This window comes from Octodon degus, unplaced genomic scaffold (genome assembly GCF_000260255.1).
Source record: "Octodon degus isolate 3935 unplaced genomic scaffold, OctDeg1.0 scaffold00025, whole genome shotgun sequence".
Classification (NCBI taxonomy): domain Eukaryota; kingdom Metazoa; phylum Chordata; class Mammalia; order Rodentia; family Octodontidae; genus Octodon; species Octodon degus.
This window is the reverse complement of record NW_004524601.1, coordinates 3,142,907-3,161,630: the sequence shown is the minus strand read 5'-3', so window position 1 is coordinate 3,161,630 and position 18,724 is coordinate 3,142,907. Positions and strand designations below refer to the sequence as shown.

The following is an 18,724-nucleotide window of genomic DNA, read 5'->3' as shown; positions in this document are numbered from 1 at the left end:
CCCTGTGCCGGTCATACACTGGTGCTTGGTGCGCGGGAGGGGTCATGTAACCTGTCACTTGTTCAGGACTTGACTGGCCTCTAGGACATCTGTGGTTAAGGTACATGAAAGCAGCAGCAGAACAGAGCAGTTGTCACAGAAGATGGGACATTCTGAGTAGGGCAGGTGTTGGATCTGGTTGTGACTGGTCCTGAGCAGCCAGTTGGGGCGAACGTGGCCTGTGTGTGATAGGAAGGGCGGCTTGGATTCTCCAGTGCCAGAAACAGCATAGGAAATATTTTTTTAAAAATTTATTTAAATATTTAAAAATGCTAAGATGCTAATGCAAGAGTTGATACTAACACCTGGCAGTTAAGATTGTTTTTCCTGTGTTAGGGATGGAACCAGGGCCTTGTGCTAGACAAGCACTCTACAGCTGAGCCGCATCCCCAGCCAACTGCTAAGAGTTCCCTGAAGTTCAAAGAGCCTCAGAAACATCTTTGGTCTGTTGGGTCATTAATCCATACTTCTCCATCAGCTTTTCTGGCCTTTCTTCCAGGACTTAGAATTGTGGACAAGTTATTGGCCACAGCCTTTGTTTTTAGGTGTCTTGGGTCACTTTCACAAGCCAGCACTTTTGGAGTAATAGTCTTAAAAGCAAATTAAGAACGATAACGTTAGCTATGTTTTGGACGTCAGGAACCTGAATGGTGGCATTAGGAAATTTTTCACTGGATTCCAAACTTGAAATAAATTTTGGAAGATCACTTGGCGTACTGTCAACAGTTCTGTGACAGCCTTCTGTTCCTGGAGCCTGCTCACATGGAGCTTTTTAGTTACTGTATTTAGTTGTGTATGGAGGTTGTCATTTGTGGTAGAAGAGGCTGATCATAAACAGTACCCTAGGTCAGGTACAGTGGACCCTTGACTTAGGAACTCAGTCCATTCCCCTGGGCCGGCTGTAACTCAGGTTGCCTGGGCTCCTCTCACAGCCTTCAGGTCTCCTGTACACAGGTCCTAAGAGAGACCTGGGCCCAGGACTTCTCTATTAACTCCATGCAGAGGAAAGGATGTGGTATTTTTCCCAGAACTTTTTGGCGGAACTGGGGATTGAACTCAGGCCCTTGCACTTGCCAGGGAAGCGCTTATTCCACTGAGCCATCTCCCTGGTCTCAAACTGCAGAATTTTTTTTTTTGTTTTTTTACCCTTTGGTAGAACCGGAGATTGAACTCAGGCCTTTGCACTTGCCAGGCAAGCGCTTATTCAACTCAGCTATCTCCCTGGCCCCTCTCCCCAGAACTTATTATTTGTTACAGGGTCTTACTACGCAGATCTGACTCAGTGATCCTGTCTCAGCCGCCTCAGCTCTGGGATTATAGGTGTGTGCCACCATGCCCTATCTCGGTCTGGCTCAGAGCACCAGGGTGTGAGGCTGAAGTGGCACACGGTGCCTGGGCTCGAACCCTGGTCCCTGTGCTTGCCTAAGCAGGTGCTTAGTCTGTTGAGCTATCTCACTGGCCTTCCTCCCAGAACTCTTTAAAGATTAAATCTAGGGGCTGGGGAGATAGCTCATTAGAATAGGCACCTGCCTGGCAAGCACAAGGGCCTGAGTTCACTCTCTGGTTCCATAAAAAAATGTTAAATCTGTAGCTGGTACCACCTGGGAGCATAGCAGCCGGCCTTTGGGCTGTAACACAGCACAGGTTGTTAAGTTAAAACTTACATATTGGTCATAACCCATGTTGTTCATATGTCAGGTGGGTGGAACTCGAGGGTTCAGTGCATTTCTCAAAACCTTCGTAAGTCACCTGCAAGGAATTTGTGAGGGCTTTCAAAGTAAAGACTGTTCAATCCTGGTAAATTGGAATTAACTTTTGATATTTAAATTTCTAAAAACTTACTTTGTGGAAATTTTGTATATGTTATATAAAAAGCAGAACTTTTAGTACAGAGTTCTGTTTTCTTTTTGCAGGGCTGGGTACTGAACCTAGGGCCTCATGTTTGCTAAGTGCTGTATTATGGAGCTATACCTGCCCATTTTTTTTTTTTTTCTCATTCCTGGAATGTAATTAAATAAAATTACAATTTGTAAGAATCCTATTTTGGTACTACTGAAGAAAACTAATAACTGACATAAAATTTAGTATGTATGAGTTGCGCGAAAGCTAAGGTGTGGGTTTTCATGCCAGTACTCCTTGCTGGAAAGAGTGCTTTTTTTTTTTTCTCCGAATGCCTTCAGGGCAGGTTTGGCTGGCTGGAGTTGTAGGGATTGAACCACAGCAACCTGAGCCTGCCTGCTTTGTTGAAGCAGCCACTTAAAGAGCTGAGCTAAGGGGCAGGCCCCCTTTTATAAGGATTTTTTTTTTTTTTTTTTTTTTTTTTTAGAAGGAGTACTTTTTGCTTGGCTGTATTTTTAACATTCCTTGTGACACGTGTGACCTACATGGGTGTGGTGGCACATGCCTGTGTTGCCAGCGCTTGAGTGCTGAGGCAGGAGGCTCACTGAGTGTGAGGCCAGCTGGGGTATTGAAGCAAGTTCCAGGTCAGTCTGCACTGACTCAAAAAAAAAAAAAAAAAAAAAATCTGCTCTGAAATCTTCTAGGTTCAGAGTGAACTTCTAGAGTAGTAAGATTTGCAAACTACAGATGCAGACTGACAAAAATTTCTCACAAAACGTAACTGGGTTCTTAGTAAGAGATTTTAAGAAAATTAAGGTTTTAATTCATTTAGAATGGCTTTAATTTCATAATTACTTCAGAGAACAGTGAAAAAAAGATTGACTGGCCTTGATTCCAAGGAGCAGAGATGCGTTAGGAAGTGGCCCCTGCACAGAGGTGACTGCCGAGCCTGCTGTGGGATGGACGGGGGCACCCTGAGCCTCTGAAGAGGCCCACTAGCAGCAGCTGAGGAAAGCCGTGTTCAGTGGTGCTTCTAAGTGAGCAGTTTTACTTCCTTTGTCATTGTAAGTCTTGACAAAGATTTGTTAGAACAATTTATGTAGTATGACATGGAAAACCAGAATCAATTCCTATTGGGAAGAAAGCAACTATCCAAAGTGAGGGAATCTTATATTAAGGCACAGCATCACAATTAAGAATAATATTTCTTCGTAACTGTTTTAAGCATTCAGGGACTAGAGCACTCGAGCGAGTGCTGTTCACTGCTGAATTCTCATTCTGCACCACAAGCGCTGCAGGAGCCGCTGCCTTGCTCGGCCTCAGAATGGACGAGTGAGTTACGGCATCTGTCCCGACTCAGCACCCACTAGCCAGTGTCACGGTGGAGCCACACTTTGGCCTGGAAGTCCCGTCCCTTGTTCTGCTTGCTTTAGATGATGAGTCTGATACTGTGATTCAAAAAGGTGGCACCTGTGTCCTAAAGCTGAATGAAAGTTTTGAAATAGCACCTCCGAGCCTACCCAGCCTGCAGCTGACAGTAAAAATTGTGCTTTCCGCGATAAGGAGGCATACTGTGCTCTACTGACTACCAAGGCGACACACAGCCATTAACAGGCAGTGCCAAAACAGGTGCCAAGGGCAAGCCATAAAAACAATAGGTGAGGGGTTTTTGTGTGTGTGTGTGTGTGTGCGCGTAACTGGGGATTGAACTCAGGCCCTTACACTTGCCAGGCAAACACTTAAATCTACTGAGCCATCTCCCCAGCCCCAATGGGTGAGTTTTTAATGGCATATCGGATCTAGATGCTTGTGGATTTGTGTTTCCATCTGGGTAGTGAACCAGTGTTAATATCACTTCAGTGTACTTTGTGAAGTTAAAATAGTCTCTCTCACAAGGAAACACACTATGAAGTACAGTAATCATTACAGTTTATTGACATCAGTGTTGTTAGACAACTGTGACATCAGCTTGTACTTAGCCTTAGGCACGTTCACAAGACTAAGGACGATTACAATAATGACCACTGTATTGTAGAACTGCATCAACGTACATGAACTAAACAGGGACACGGAGGTAGACAGACACATCCTGAATAACCCTTTCCAGAAGTAGCAAGTGTTACATAGGTGCTACACGAAGAGGAGTACATAACCCACGCCAGCTACTGAGCAAGAACGGAAAGCAACCAAGGAGAAACACATTGGTTTTTTGGACTTTGATTCTGAAAATATACAGAAATACGCCATGTTCCCCAGATTAAATGGCAGAGACTAGAGATAGCTTTTGCTATTGCAGGGATTAAAGTCTTTCCGAGGTACTTGAGAAGTCCTTTGGTCTCACCTTATGTTCTGTACGTTTCTCAGAATGCTGACTTGCACAGTGGTTTTAAAGAACAATTTCCATGGCCAACCTAGAGTAACTGTATTTCCACTATATGATTAGGAGATGGTTTATTCTTAGGTAATTGATAGAAATGTGATTAAACATTTCCATGTTTACTATAATTTGTTTTAGAATTGAAGTATTTTCTGATTCTGATTTCCACTGCATAAGAGATTAGAATAGGGGCTGGGGGGAGATGGCTCAGTAGAATAAGTGCTTCCCTGGCAAGTGCAAGGGCCTGAGTTCAATCCCTGGTTCCACCAAAAAGAAAAAAGAAAAAAAAGAATAGATATTTTAGTGACTAAACGAATAATGGTCTGCATTTATTGGACAGAACACCAATTATTTTTGGAAAGTAGTTTTTAAAGATTTTTTTCCTCATCCCCCCAGTTCCCAAGAGCATTTGCTCCTTACAGCTATCATCTGTTAGAGATTCGATCTATTAATTACATGTGAGCATTCATCAGTTGCTTGCTTGATACTTTTTGCAAAGCAACAGAACACTGCTAATGCTGCAAGACCCATTGGTTAAAAGCCAAGAACACGTCTCTGGCCAGAGCTCCCCAGTCTGGACACCTGGCACCGGTGCCCCGTGGCTTGCAAAGGAGGCACACTGCCGTGACACTGGTTGTTCTGATTCATGTCCACTTCTTGCTCTACTTTTATGCACGCACACGCACTTGCACACATGTGTATGATAAAGGAAAGCTCTAACAGCCCGGCACTTCTGTGGATGGACTTCGCTAGAGATAACCAGAATGCCTAAAGCTTCAGATCCAGACTACATTCAAAAGGATGTAACAAAAAAGAAAGATGATACAATGGAATATGACAATCACGTAGTATGAGATATTTAAGGATGAACTTAGCAATATTTTTATGTAAAATCCGTCATGAGTGAAAGTGTGGTAAACACTACAGCCCCCCAAACAAAGAATACACTTTACTGACCTAACTCTCAGCTATAACAGATCCAGTCCTCCCACATACACATCTGTTCAAGAGCAATAGGAAATGTCTGCATCTCATTATTACCCAGGGTTACAGCCAAGACATCCTTTAGAGGAAACACGATAGCTCTTTTACAATAAAAATATACAAAATAATTTTTGTGTTAACATAGCCTTCCAATTCCACTGATCTTTAGGATTTTAATCACAAAAAAAGTAATTCTCAACCTGTCACTTTTCAAATTTGTCTCAATATATATATATATATTTTATATATATATATAATATATATATAAAGCGAAATTATTTGAGGTTTCAAAGGCTATATCATACTCTACTGGCTCGGTTCTCTTTCATACTTGTACTTCCACTTGTTTCTGCTATTATTAGGGACCACTGTGAAAAAACTGGGAGGTTTAAGATCAATGGGTTTAGAAATGGAAGAAGAAAAAAGCTGTGAAAGCAAGGTAGTATTCTGAAGTCCGAGATAGATGCATTTATGCTGGATTAAGCCAAAACATCCTTCCTCATATTGCCCAGAGTTTATCATGTTACATTATACTGTGGAAAAGTCTACCAAATGGGATTAAATCTTTTAGGCTAATGGACATGGTTTCTAATCATTTTTTAGGGAGGGTGGACAGGTTAAGATATTTTTTCTCACTTGCTTTTGAGAAACTTTCGTATAGCTCAATATCAGCATTTTCTTTTCATAGAGAGATCTTGTGAATTTAAACATCATTCGTAATATGGTTGGAATTGGGGAAAGCTCTTACAAAATTAAGTGTCCCTAAATTGCATTTTAGCTTAATGCCTTATTTGAAAATGAAAACAGAAATGGGTCTCAAATAAATACCCTCAGCCCTATCATTTCTGGCCAAGAAGGCTAGCTGAACTAAGTGGATAAGAAGAGTGCACGGAGGGTTGGGGAGACCACTGCCATGTGCTGTACACAGGTGTGAGCCTGAAAAAAACGAAGCTCAGTAATCTGCATAACCAATATCTACTAGTGAAAAATGTGCCAAAAAGTTGTTTTCTTGAAAAATTTGGAGAAATCCTATCAAAACTGAAAGCAGAAATCCCTCAGAATGCTAGTAGCCAGGAAAGGGGAAATCGAGAGTGAAGGGAGGCCTTCTAAATGTCAGCACACTCAGATTCTTTTTTCAATTGATCCAAAGTAGGGTGAGGTACATGGAGAACAGCTGGAAAGGAGATAGGTGGGTAGACAGGGAGCTGTCCCAAGGCTCAGAGAGCCGACTAGTAGGCTCAGGGACTCATTTCTATTTTGAAATTAACAATGGGAAAATGCTTTTCAAAGCACCACAATCCAATGACAAGGATCTGGGCCAGCGATTTATCTCAGCTGCATAGCACCTGTCTGGGAAGCACAAGGTCCTAAGTTCAATTTCTGGTACCAAACCGAACAAAAACCAAAACAACAAAAGACAAGGATCTGAGGGAATACCATAAGACATGTCAGTGTAAGTCAAGGGAGAAAATAAATGCTATGAAACTTGGAAAACTTACTTTGAAGCCTGTACACTTCAGGAAAGAAACTTGACTCTTTATGCAACAACACAAAAACTACCATCTCCTAAAATTTCCCCGTTAGAGATATTAGAGATACGTTCTATCATCACTATTCCACAAAGAAATGCAGAAGAAAGAGTTTAAAATCCCCCAAATTTTCTCTGATTAGCAACCACCAGTAAATGCAAGAGCTGCAGTGGGAGGGTTAGCAGGGCAGGGCGGAGAGCTTCAGCTCTTGGTACACCTGCTTTCCAAAACGGAGCAGGGCACCACAAAGCCGGCTGTGCCTGGTGACACTTTTACACAACACTGACTGACGGTGGCTCTACCAGCACACACCTTGACAGAATGGCAAACCTGGGGCTGACATACTAGCTTCACTCAGACAATTATCAACAAAACATCAAATCATCAAGTTCTGGGTTTTGTTAATTAAGAAATACATTATCAATGAGGAAAACAGACACAACAACAGATGAAAAATTTATCGATTGGATGTTTTTAAAAGATGTAAATATGGTGTCACCAGTGATACCTTAAATCAAATGTCCTATCTATTCAGTCTGTTACTGTGTACTTTAATTATAAATCAGATTTGGCATTACATTAATTGATATTATTTTGAGTGGCATGCCCAAAAAGAATGATAAAATTGGAAACCCATCATTTATTAGTTTACTAGTTTGAAATTTTGTGTACTAAATAAAAGTTTTTCAAAATTACGCATTGAAGATATCCTACAAAATAGAAAAAATAAAATGGGCTACACTTCTTACATGTAAGGAAAAATTTTGTCTTCTCAATTTATCTGTTTTTAGAAGTTTGTTTGTACTATCAAACTAGGCCATGAAGAAAGAAATACGACATTCCCCATTTACTGACAATTCAAATTGTCAATAAATTCCAACTTTATTAGCATCTCAAAGTTAAATTGTAAAAGTACACCTATGAATTGTATGCATGTGTACATGAACTGTATGTAGGGCACACATATAATCTACATATGTGTACATATACATAATATAAGCATGTCTGAATGCATATAATCTATATAACTGTGCCAGAAGCACATTTTGGTATCAGTTATTATAAAAAATCGTTGCCTAAAGATATATCACTTTTATTAACAGTCTGGGACTTGCTCAGTGTCATGCTGACTATTTCAATAGCAAAACAACTTTGTTCTCAAGGACAGCGCTTTTAAAAGATGATCTCTAACATCTGTGGCTAATACTTTTTTTACTTATAGAACAAAAGCTTTCTGAAATTTCACAGTGGGACATAGTCTGCTTTTCTGTGAGTGAGAGCAAGGAGTGCACACGTGGTTCTTGTTTGCTTGCGTCCGCGTGCAGGTTCCTGCCGTTCTCAGGAAACCGCGGGCTGGCTGACGCACTTGGCTCCCGGGGAGCACGCCTGCCCGCCACACCTGCCCGCCACTTGGACAGACTCTGGGCTCTGCGCCCTGTGTCTGCTGCTGCTCCTGGGCAGGGAGTACATTTGCGGCTGGAACGGGAGAAGGAAGAGAGACGACGCCAGTGTGGGCTTTCCCTCTTTCCCTCTTTTCTAAAACAGACACTTAGTGGAAGAGCTGCAAATCAATACAAAAAGAGTATTTTCGCTACCACCACAGAAATTTTAGCTATGAAAAGCTCTTCTGATGTGTTCTGTGTCTTCTGAACAAGTTTCCCTGCGATTTTTATAATACTGTGAATTGGAGTTAGAATCAGAACCTTTGGTGTAAGAAATAATTTTGTACTTTATAAAACAATTGTACTTTTGACAATGAGTTGCATTTTCCTTTGTTGTAAGAAATAATTTTGCATTTTATAAAAACAATTGTATTTCAACAATGAGTCACATATGTAATTGGGTTTACTGGTAAAAAACAAGGAGAGGTTAAAAGATGAAGCGTTCTAGGCACTCTGGCCCAGAGGAGTGCTGGTGCAGGGTGGTCACGGCAGGGGGGGCCCTTCTTTATAAAATTCCATGACATAGCTCTATATTACATAAAATTGGTAGCAAATGTACGATGTGCTGCAAATTATGGTATTATACTAACATTAGAGAAAAATTTAATACAGTCAATTAATTTTATCACATGAAAAAGCAAATATATTGATCATGTGTGTGATATTTCTGATATTTGGAAGATATAATAAAATTAGTATAAATATTATTTAAATTCTAATAATTACAGCAGAAACAAAATTAAGAAGTAGCAGTGACAAATGAAAGATTAAACAAAAGCATATTACATGACAACTTATCAAAGCAATAACAGTAAATAACATACTATGCTCTAAACAATAAAGAAATATCAAAAATTGTATTGGAATTGAAATGATTCTTATCCCAAATATTAAAGAAGAATACGAAATATAGCATCTAAAAGCCTGAGAAGAACACAAAGCAGAGAAAATGAAAGACACGTCATTAGCCCAATGTGGTTGTTATTTAGGAATGGATAAAACATGTAAAAAATGTCACTACAGTTAGATTAACATAAAAAATCAACATGCCACATCTAAATAATTTTTTAAAACAGCTGAAAAAACAAATTTCATAAAATCTAGACAGCTTCCAGTATAATACATAAATACGCCCAGACACCGACTAATCCTAAATTTCCCAACAGGCAGCTTTAGCCAGGTCCTTGGAGCAGGGTCTTGGTCACTCAAGGATCACTGGACAAGAAATCCGTCGAGTTGGACTAGAGCCACCCAGCTGCCTTAATAATGAATGCTCCACACTGTCTGTTAAATAAAGAGAAAATACAGATCAAAAAGAGAACAGAGAAAAGGGAGAAAGAGCAGATAAGCATTCGATATGAGACAACATTTACTAAGTACTTCAGAACACGTAGTACTGCTAGGAGTGCTACGAGGCAGGAAGCCTGCAGTGAGGAAAGCCAGGACATGGGAAAGGCTGCTCCCTGACGTCTGAGAGCTTAAAATCTGTATCAGACAATCTCTAATGTCCCGGCACTAGGTAGTATACAAAAGGAGGAATACATCAGCATAAATTACATTACAAGATTTTCTTGTACTTGTTTTAAAAGGGGAATAATGTTTGCTAGAAGGTTACTTAGGAATTGGTCTAAAACCCCGAGAAACCCTTCGAGGTGGCTTCAGCAGAGGCCTAAGTACTTGTGGTGTGCCTGGGCCGTCCTGGGACTGTTCTGAAATTGTTAACACTGGCTGGGTGCTGACCTGGACATCTAGCTCAGGTCAGAGCCCACGTAAGATGCACCTGACAGGATCACTGAAAGACAGTAACAAACTGGCTTTAAGTTACAATTAAGTATAGAAGATACCATGTAGTATCAAGAGGTCAGAAACATCACTGGAATTATTTTGATTTTAGAAGAGTGAAATGGGGAAACTGAGTGATGAGGATTCTGAAAAGAAAGTGTAAGAAACTGTGTACATGTCCATTTCTGTTTGAAGAGATTGTGGCCACCACACAGAGGGTAATGTTTTAGCATTAAGTTAGGAAGCAAATTAAGGCACTGACATCAACTTCAAACACCACAGAAATGAAGTGAAAGCTGGAAAAACAGTGCAGTGGACAAAGAGAACTGCGTGCATTAGCAGTAGCTAAGGAGGAATAAATATATTTCTGACAGTAGTGCTCGAAGTTCAAACTGAATGCAAAGAAAAGGAGCCACATCCGAGGGTTAGTGGAACTGGAGGCCACGTGAGGTGACAGAGTTAAGTGAAATGGCTAAAGGACAAGAACTGGCACAAGATCCTAGGGACTCCAAGAACCCTCGGCACAGAAATTACTGGATCCTGGCAATATTCTTAGGCGGGTGCTGCTGTCCCACCTTATCTTCAGTTTTATGCTTTATACTTTCAATTACACTATTAAATGGAAAATTCCAGAACTAAATAATTCCTAAGTATAATTTAACAAGCCTGATTTAGGTTGTTTGCTGCTCTGAGCAGTGGGATGAAATCGTGCGCCGTCTTGCTCCGTCGTGCCCTGGTGGTAAATCCTGCCTTCCTTTGCTCAGCACCTCTGCGATGTATGTGCTATCTGCCCAATAGTCACTTAGCAGCCGTAATGGCTATCAGAATGACAACTCAAGTGCTTCTACATATGCAGGGCTTGGAACTGTTGGAGGTCTTAGGCATTTTCTGGGGATCTTGCAATGTATTCTCCATGGATAAGAAGGATGGAACTACTTTATTTGGAATAAACTGCAATTACAGATGGAATAGTTCACATGGAATAAAAAGACATGGCCCACACTCCATGCCCGTGCAAGTCAGAAACATCAATGTAAAATATTAGTGACACATGGAATACAAAATCCTGCTTGTTCGCAGGTCTTCTAGATCCAGTCTTCTGCATGTACATAGCCAGTTTTTCCAACGCCGTTTATTAAAAGGGCCATCTTGTATGTTTTTGGCCTCTTTCTCAAAGATCAAATAGTTGAATGTGCCTGCGATTCTTTCTGCACTCTGTTTTGTTCCACTGATCCTCGTGTCTGCTTCTGTCAGTACCACGCTATTTTTATCCCTGCAGCTTTTTTTTTTTTTCCCTGCAGCTTTGTAATATAACTTCAAGTGCCGGACTGTGATGCCTCCTGCGTTGCTCTTGTTACCTTAGATCATTTTGCCATCCCGAGTCTCTTCTGACTCCATATGAATTTTGGGAGTGTCGTGTCCAGTTCTGTCAACAATGCCACTGCTATTTTGATTGGGTCTCCATTAAATCTGTACATCAATTTTGCAAGCATGGCTATTTGGACTATTCTGCCTATTCAGGATTAGGGGACACCTTTCCATTTTCTGATAACTTCTTTGATCTTTGGTTGTCACTGTAGAGGCCTTTCCCCCAGAGGAGTTAATTCCTAAGTTGGTTTTTCTTGATGCTATTACAAGTGGTATTATTTCCTAATTTCTTTCTCCATGGGTTCGTTATTGGAGCACAGGAGCAATGCTGATTCTTGCGTGCTTTGTATCACGCTATATGAATGCATTTGGTTATTAATACCAAGAATCTCTGGGTGGACTTTCCTGGGTGTTTTATGTACAGAATCGTGTCATCTTCCTATGATAATTGGACTTCTTTCCTATGTGTATTTATTTTTTCTTGCCTAACTGTTCTTGCTAATGTTTGAGTATTACATTGAACAGAGGTGGTGATAGTGGCCATCCTCGTCTTCTTCCTGATTTCAGAAGGTCACTTTTTAAGTGTATTTGGTACAGAGTCTCACTATGCAACTTGGACTCATAGTCATCCTCCTGTTTTCAGCCTCCCCAGCTCTGGGATTACAGCTGTGTGTCACCACACCTGGATTCGGTGGCCTGCTCTGTGTGCCCTGGGGTGGGGCCAGCATGGCATGTGGCGCCGGGGATCAAACTCTAGTCCCCGCGCTTGCTTAAGCAGGCGCTTAGTCTGCTGAGCTATCTCACTGGCTCTCTGATTTTATTTTTTTACTGTCTAATAAATTATTTTAAAAAATAAAATAGAAATTAATGTTGTTTACTAGCAAACACATCATACATTTGTGGTTGGTGAGAATATACTTTCTCGGTCACTTCCCAATGGACATGCTCTATTCCTCTGACTCTCAAAATTTTCTGTAAGGCTAACCCCATCTTCCATATATCCTACACACCAGTGTAAAATTGTCAACTATACAACAGTAATTTAATGAATTTTAATAAAAAGTGAGGATGAATTAAAGATTTCTAAGTAGGAGTCAGGCAATCTGGATCCCCATGAATTGAAGTAGTAATTCTCATCTTTCCCTGTCTCCAAGTCACCACGTGGCAGCTGGGGGGGTGCACTCCTGCAGTCGCAGCACTGAGGAGGACGAGGCGGAGGATCACGGTCTCAGGCCAGCCTTCACTACATAGCAAGATGCAAACAAGTAACACAAAAGATCCCCACTTCTCTATGGGGGACAATGGAGGAATAACAAATTTGAGTATTAATGAACAGATGGTAAGTAAAATTCTCATATTCCTTATCTTGATTGAGAGTATCACATTTTACTGCAGTGGGAAGAGCATGAACAGAACACACCTAATTTTTAATCACTGTTTTTTTTTTTAAAGAAACGACTTATTTACTCAAAGGACTGAAAAAAAATCTGTCTCATTGAATTTTATACTTAGCAAACATACCTTTGAAAACTAAAGGTAAAATATTTTCCAGTTAAACAAACTCGAAATATTCTAATACCTCCAGATATAGCATATAGAAAATAACAAAGATCATAATCCAGAAGTCAGGAGAAGTTGCTGTATGGGCCTGGATAAAGAAGAAAGTGCTCTCAAAATGGTAGTCATACAGGACTATGTAATATATAATTATATTAGATAACCCATTTAATGTTTTTAATTAATTAATAAATTAATTTATTTTTTGTGGAACTGAGGATTGAACTCAAGCCCTTGTGCTTTCCAGGCAAGCGCTTATTCTACTGAGCCATCTCCCTGGCCCAGATGAACCCATTTAAAACTTGAAGACTTCCACAAAACAGTATCAATCTTATGTTGTTATACACATATTTTTTCATATATGTATGTGTGTGTATGTGTAAAAAACAAGGAAGAACTAATATAAAGTCAATGGAAAATGGAAATATACTTTTTAAAGTTTCTAATACTGGGAGAAAATATCATGCCATGTCTTATAGGTAGCCCTCTGATTTTAGAAGGAAATCGTTCAATTTTTTCCCATTTTGATGTTGGCAGTAGGCTTGTCATAAATGGCTTTTACCAGATTGAGATAACGTCCTTTTTTACATATTTTCTTCACATTTTTATCATGAAAGGATGTTGGATATTCTCAAAGGCTTTCCTGCATCTTTAAAAATAAGCATGTGACTTTTGTCTTTGCTTCTGTTTATATATTTATTGATTTCATATGGCGAACCATCTTACATTTCCAGAATGAATTTTACTTGATTATAATGTATCATGATATTTTCAATGATATGCTGCACTGTTTGCCAGTATCTTGTTGAGAATTTTCACATCTATATTTATTAATGAAATTTGTCTGTAGTTCACTTTTTTTTCCTCTCTGTATTTAGGATAGGGTCTACAGGGTCTACTGGGTCTCACTACATAGACCGGACTTGTAGTGATCTGCCTGTTTTCAGCCTCCCAAGCACTGGGATTACAAGTGCGTGCTACCACGCCCAGTCTCAACTGCCATCTCAGCGCACCCTGAGGGTGGGGCCGGCACGGCACACTAGGGATCGAACCCCGGCTGCTGTGCTCTGCCTAAGCAGGCGCTTTAGTCTGCCCCTTGTAGTTAACTTTTTTGATTGGATCTTTGTCTGGTCTTGAAATCAAGTACTACTAGCTTTCAGAACTGACTTTGGGAGTATCTGTCCCCTTTTAATATTTTAAGAGCTTGAGGAGTATGTGTGTTAGATCTTCTCTGATGTTTCTGGAGATTTTAGCAGTGAATTCATCCATATCTGGCCTTTTCTTGGTTTGTAGGTTTTCTGATTTTCACTCATTCAAATTAATCTTTGCATTGGCTCGGAGCTGCTGGGTCCAGTTTCTATGTTCTCTTGTCATTTCGAAGGTTCCTTTATTAATCATTCACAGGCAATAGCTATGTGTTCTAGTTCTGACACAATGTGCCCACATGTCTCATTTCTGCCCATACTTCCTGACAGAAGCTTGAATCTCCTGAATGTCTATTTGAAGGCTTTCATGGGCTCTTACTTGTTCTGTGCTCATCGCTCATGTTTTGCACTGTCCTGTCTAGCCCTCCTAGCTTTTTGTGTCTTCTGCAAACTCCCTGCTTTATTTGGCCCAGTACCTTACTGTGAGGTGCCAAATGCCTTGTTGAGCTGCTTGTTGTTGTCTGGCTTTTGGTTTCCCCACTGTAATGCCCCGCGGATGGAAGCATTCTGATGGCTTATCATCTCATGTTTCTATTTTTTGTTTGTTTTTGTTTTGAAGGTTGTGGGTTGACTGTAGTACAAAGTTTTTGTTTTTAGTGTGGATACCCCTTTAGTTAACATATACTTTCCTGCAGTTTCTTCTGGTTGTGGCTAACTTCTGTCCTGTACCTCTGTCCAGGTTCAGGCCATCTACACTGACTTGGGATGGGAGGGTGCAGTATATTCAGCCTAGTACTCAGTTCTCCAGGAATGGGCCACAGTACTGTTAGGATCCACAAGGCAAACCAGGCACTGACATCCCAAGAAAATCAGCTAGTAGCAACAGCTGTGTCATCTTTGTTATGGGAATAAAACCCGCATCAATTATAGCATCAAGCACAAACTGAGCACTGACAATGATCCTAAGGGCTTGTCAGCACAGTTTGTGTTGGATAGCCTGACTGACAGAATAAATTATAGAAAAGACATCTCTTTTCTATAATCTTAAAATAGAATTAAATTTTCAATTAAGAATGCTTAACATTTCCCCAACCTATGCTATTCACTATTCCATTCTCTTATTTGAATTACTTAATCAGTATATTTTCAAGTATTTGTGATTTTTTTCTCTCACTGAAAAATACTTAGTAGCCGTCTGATATTAGCAACACCAGCTACTTCTGGAGATTATATTTGGAGAAAATGTTAACATCAGAGGATGACTGTAAAATATTTTAGAACAATGCTAAAATATGAAGTCTCTATAAGTAAGGTTTAGTAAAAATCGGGACTGACATGAGTCCAAAACTGTAGTTCTGTTTTGTATTTACACTGCGGTGTTAGAGAAGTTCGCGGCGTAGTCACAATGGTGAGTGCAGGCTGGGCGAGGAGAGGCGTGCCGTGTAGGCTGGGTCAGTACTGGGCTTCACACACAGGATGGGCTAGAAGTACGAGTATCAGCACGCAACAGCTCATTTCTATTGTTTTCCTGCAAAGAGCATGCCTCCTTTCCTTGGCAAACTGCAATGCACATGAGAATTATGCGGCCGTGTCAATAATCAATCTGCAGTTCTTTAGTAGAGATAAAGTCCATTTCCCAAAAGTGACGGGACAAAGATCGCACTGAGAAACAGCTAATAAAGGCGTAAAAGGTATTCCTGTTACACCGTGGACAGTCACGTTATGTATTCATGCGCACCTAACTACACTTCGTCATTTTTTTTTTAACATTTATTTATTTGTGTGTGTGTGTGTGTGGCCAGCTCAGCCCACCAGGGGGCGGGGCTGGCTGGCATGTGGTGCTGGGGGATTGAACCGTGGTCCCTGTGCTTTGCCAAGCTTGTTCCAAGTAGGTGCTTTAGACCACTGGGCCATCTCACCAGCCCACTTCATCATTTTTTGGCCTGAATCTGATTTATGAAGCATGAACACATACCTAGTCAGAAAGATCAGCTCATTAACTTTTAATCTCTCCATAAAGATTAAGTGACATCAACATAGATAATCAGAAGCTGAGTATGTAAAATATATATGTAGACTAGGAAAACTCACAGTAGATGAAATCATCAAGGAGAGGGGGATAATGAAAGGAGATGACTTACAGCTTTATGACAACAATTTCTATTTGGGCAATGGAAAGGTTGAGAAATGGGGATTATCTGTACATCACTGTGAATGTAATTAATGCCACTCAATTTTTATTCAAAATGTTTTTTTTTTTTTTTTCCCAGAACTGGGGATTGAGCTCAGGCCCTTGCGTTTGCCAGGGAAGCGCTTATTCCACCGAGCCATCTCCCCGGCCCCTCAAAATGGTTTGAATGGTAGACCTTAAATTTATATTTATCTTATCACAATAAGCAAAAATTTGGGTCATGTATGAGTCATTGTGTTTCTAAAACTAATAGGAATTATAATTAATTTCTGTATTTCTATAACATGAATGAATTCTATTTTGATCACAAATATGATAAAAACACCATTTCTGTTTCCTGAAAGGCAATTTGGGAAAGCTGACATATAACTGAAGAAAAACAGAAAAAGAACAACATAAACTTCTTACTTTAATTGCTTCAGTCTGCATCACAGGCGCAGGCATGGCAAAGGCACTCGGAGCGTAGACTTGGTGGTACGTTGCTTGGACTCCATGATCAGAATAAGGCTGTTATGAAAGGGAAGGGGGAGTAGGGAAGCAGGCAATGTGGGGGGAGAGATTATTTTTATTAATTAAAATAGTAACTTAGCAGTACAATGTGCTAAGTATGCTGCTACACAATGCAAAGAACCATAAAAATGCATTATCTCTGGTTAATTAACATCTGATCAAGAAACAGACAGCAGTCAAACTGTCACGTGTCCCATGAGGAACTGGGAAAGAATGAGGGAGTCATGTCCCCAAAGCCACAGAGGGAGGGAGGAATACACCTCATCTGGGCAACGTGCCGAGGGAGTCTGGCAGGCCTGAAAAAAGCGCCCGAACTGTAAGACAGCGGGAAGGACAGACAGGCAACAGAACAGGGAAACCAGAGGGATGGCTTGTCTCACTCGAACATAGGAAAGTCCGTAAGTCTGATGTTTAATCATATGTGAAGGGGCAGAGAGGAATTAGGAATGTGACATGTACAATTTAGAGTTTTTGTAGCACTTCCGGGAAAGGCATACTGTCCAACAGAAACATAATGTGAACTGCATATGCAACAGGAAATTTTCCAGGACCCACGCGAGAAGAGAGTCATGGGTGAAACTAGTTTTTAACTATATACTTTACTTAAACCAAAAGGCTCAAACTATTATCACATCAAAATATATAAAGTATTAAATTATACAGCTTTTAACCTTGAGGGGGCAGGCTATGTCATAGAAACCCGGTATGGATTTCACATGACATCTCAATTTGATTTTGCCACAGTCAAGAGCTTATGGCCACATGTGGAGAATGAGTATGGGACAGGCAGTCTGAAACAATTCATATTCACCCATTAAGCCTCAGAAGAACTGGAAAAAGAGCAGCAATAAAAAATAAGAGTGAGAAAAGAATGAGAGAATCAATAAAAGTGTTGACAGTAAATATAAAGATACATCATGCTGAAATTACTGTTCCAGAACAAGCACTAGAGCATTATAAACCTTAGCAGCAGGAAGCAGCAAGGCACGCAGACCAGGTGGTGGGGGCTCATGTCTACATCTTACAACAGTGATTTAAAATATGCCACTTGACCTCACTTTGTAGGCTGGTCTTGAACGTGCAGTGAGCCTCCTGCCTCAGCCTCCCTAGTGCTGGGATGATTATATTTTCAACTGGCAGAATATTAGCAATAATACAGTCGACAGGCAAAGTGAGAAAGCAAAGCGTTTGCTGTGTTACTATTTCCGACATAAAGTCAGAGAGTGACGCAGCGACTGAGGAGTGACCAGCCCTGGATAGTGCAGTCCGAGCTGAAGCGTTCTTAGATATAAAAAAGGGGAAAGACATAAATAAATCAAAGATAAAGCAGCTTCAATGGAGGTCTTGAACAAACTAGAAAAAGAAGTAGCTGAAGAGCAGTTACTTTAGTATGAATGCTCCAATTGCCTAGCATGTGCAAGACTAGTCCATGCCCAGCACTGCCCCAAATTCAAACCAAACAGGTAAACAGAAGCCGCAGCTACCTCTGGAATGGGGGCTTCCATCAGAGACAGTGGAGGGGGGGCGCAGCCACCATCCTGGGCAAGCTCCATGGGCTGGTAAATTACTTCCGAAGGTTGCAGGTACAAGAGTGGAGTAGAAGAGGCAGGAGACTAAAATACAAATTCAAACATGATTAACTGTTTCTGTTAGGCAAGTGACGGTGAGCCTTTCAGGGTTTTCCCTGACAATATACAGCTGGCCGTGGCACCTGCGTCCCAGGCTCTGCACCACTGTGCTATGGCAATGACCCAGAGGTGAGAAATGTGCTTGTTTCATATTTTCCTAAACAACTTTTTAAGGGATACCACAGAATTATCCTAGAAATAGATTAGGAGCTCTGGGGCATTATAAATTCAAATTGCACAGATGTTATTAAAGAACAGTCAGTTGGAATGATTCTCACCCTGACTATATGTACTGATATCTGTGAACTAAGCTACTGCACTGCAGATGGTAAT

General features: G+C 40.6%; 1 protein-coding gene across 1 annotated transcript in view; it reads right to left on the bottom strand.

Annotated features, from left to right (window-relative positions):
- Positions 1 to 9,085: 9,085 nt before the first annotated feature.
- The window catches only part of Boll (boule homolog, RNA binding protein), a 63,799-nt gene continuing 54,160 nt past the window's right edge, over positions 9,086 to 18,724 (bottom strand). The window contains exons 8-10 of the mRNA XM_012514113.2: positions 18,248 to 18,376; positions 16,662 to 16,760; positions 9,086 to 9,494 (exon numbers count right to left, since the gene is read on the bottom strand). Coding sequence (XP_012369567.1) covers positions 9,471 to 9,494; positions 16,662 to 16,760; positions 18,248 to 18,376 — 252 coding nt within the window. The 3' untranslated portion in view covers positions 9,086 to 9,470. The remainder of the gene's footprint in view (positions 9,495 to 16,661; positions 16,761 to 18,247; positions 18,377 to 18,724) is intronic.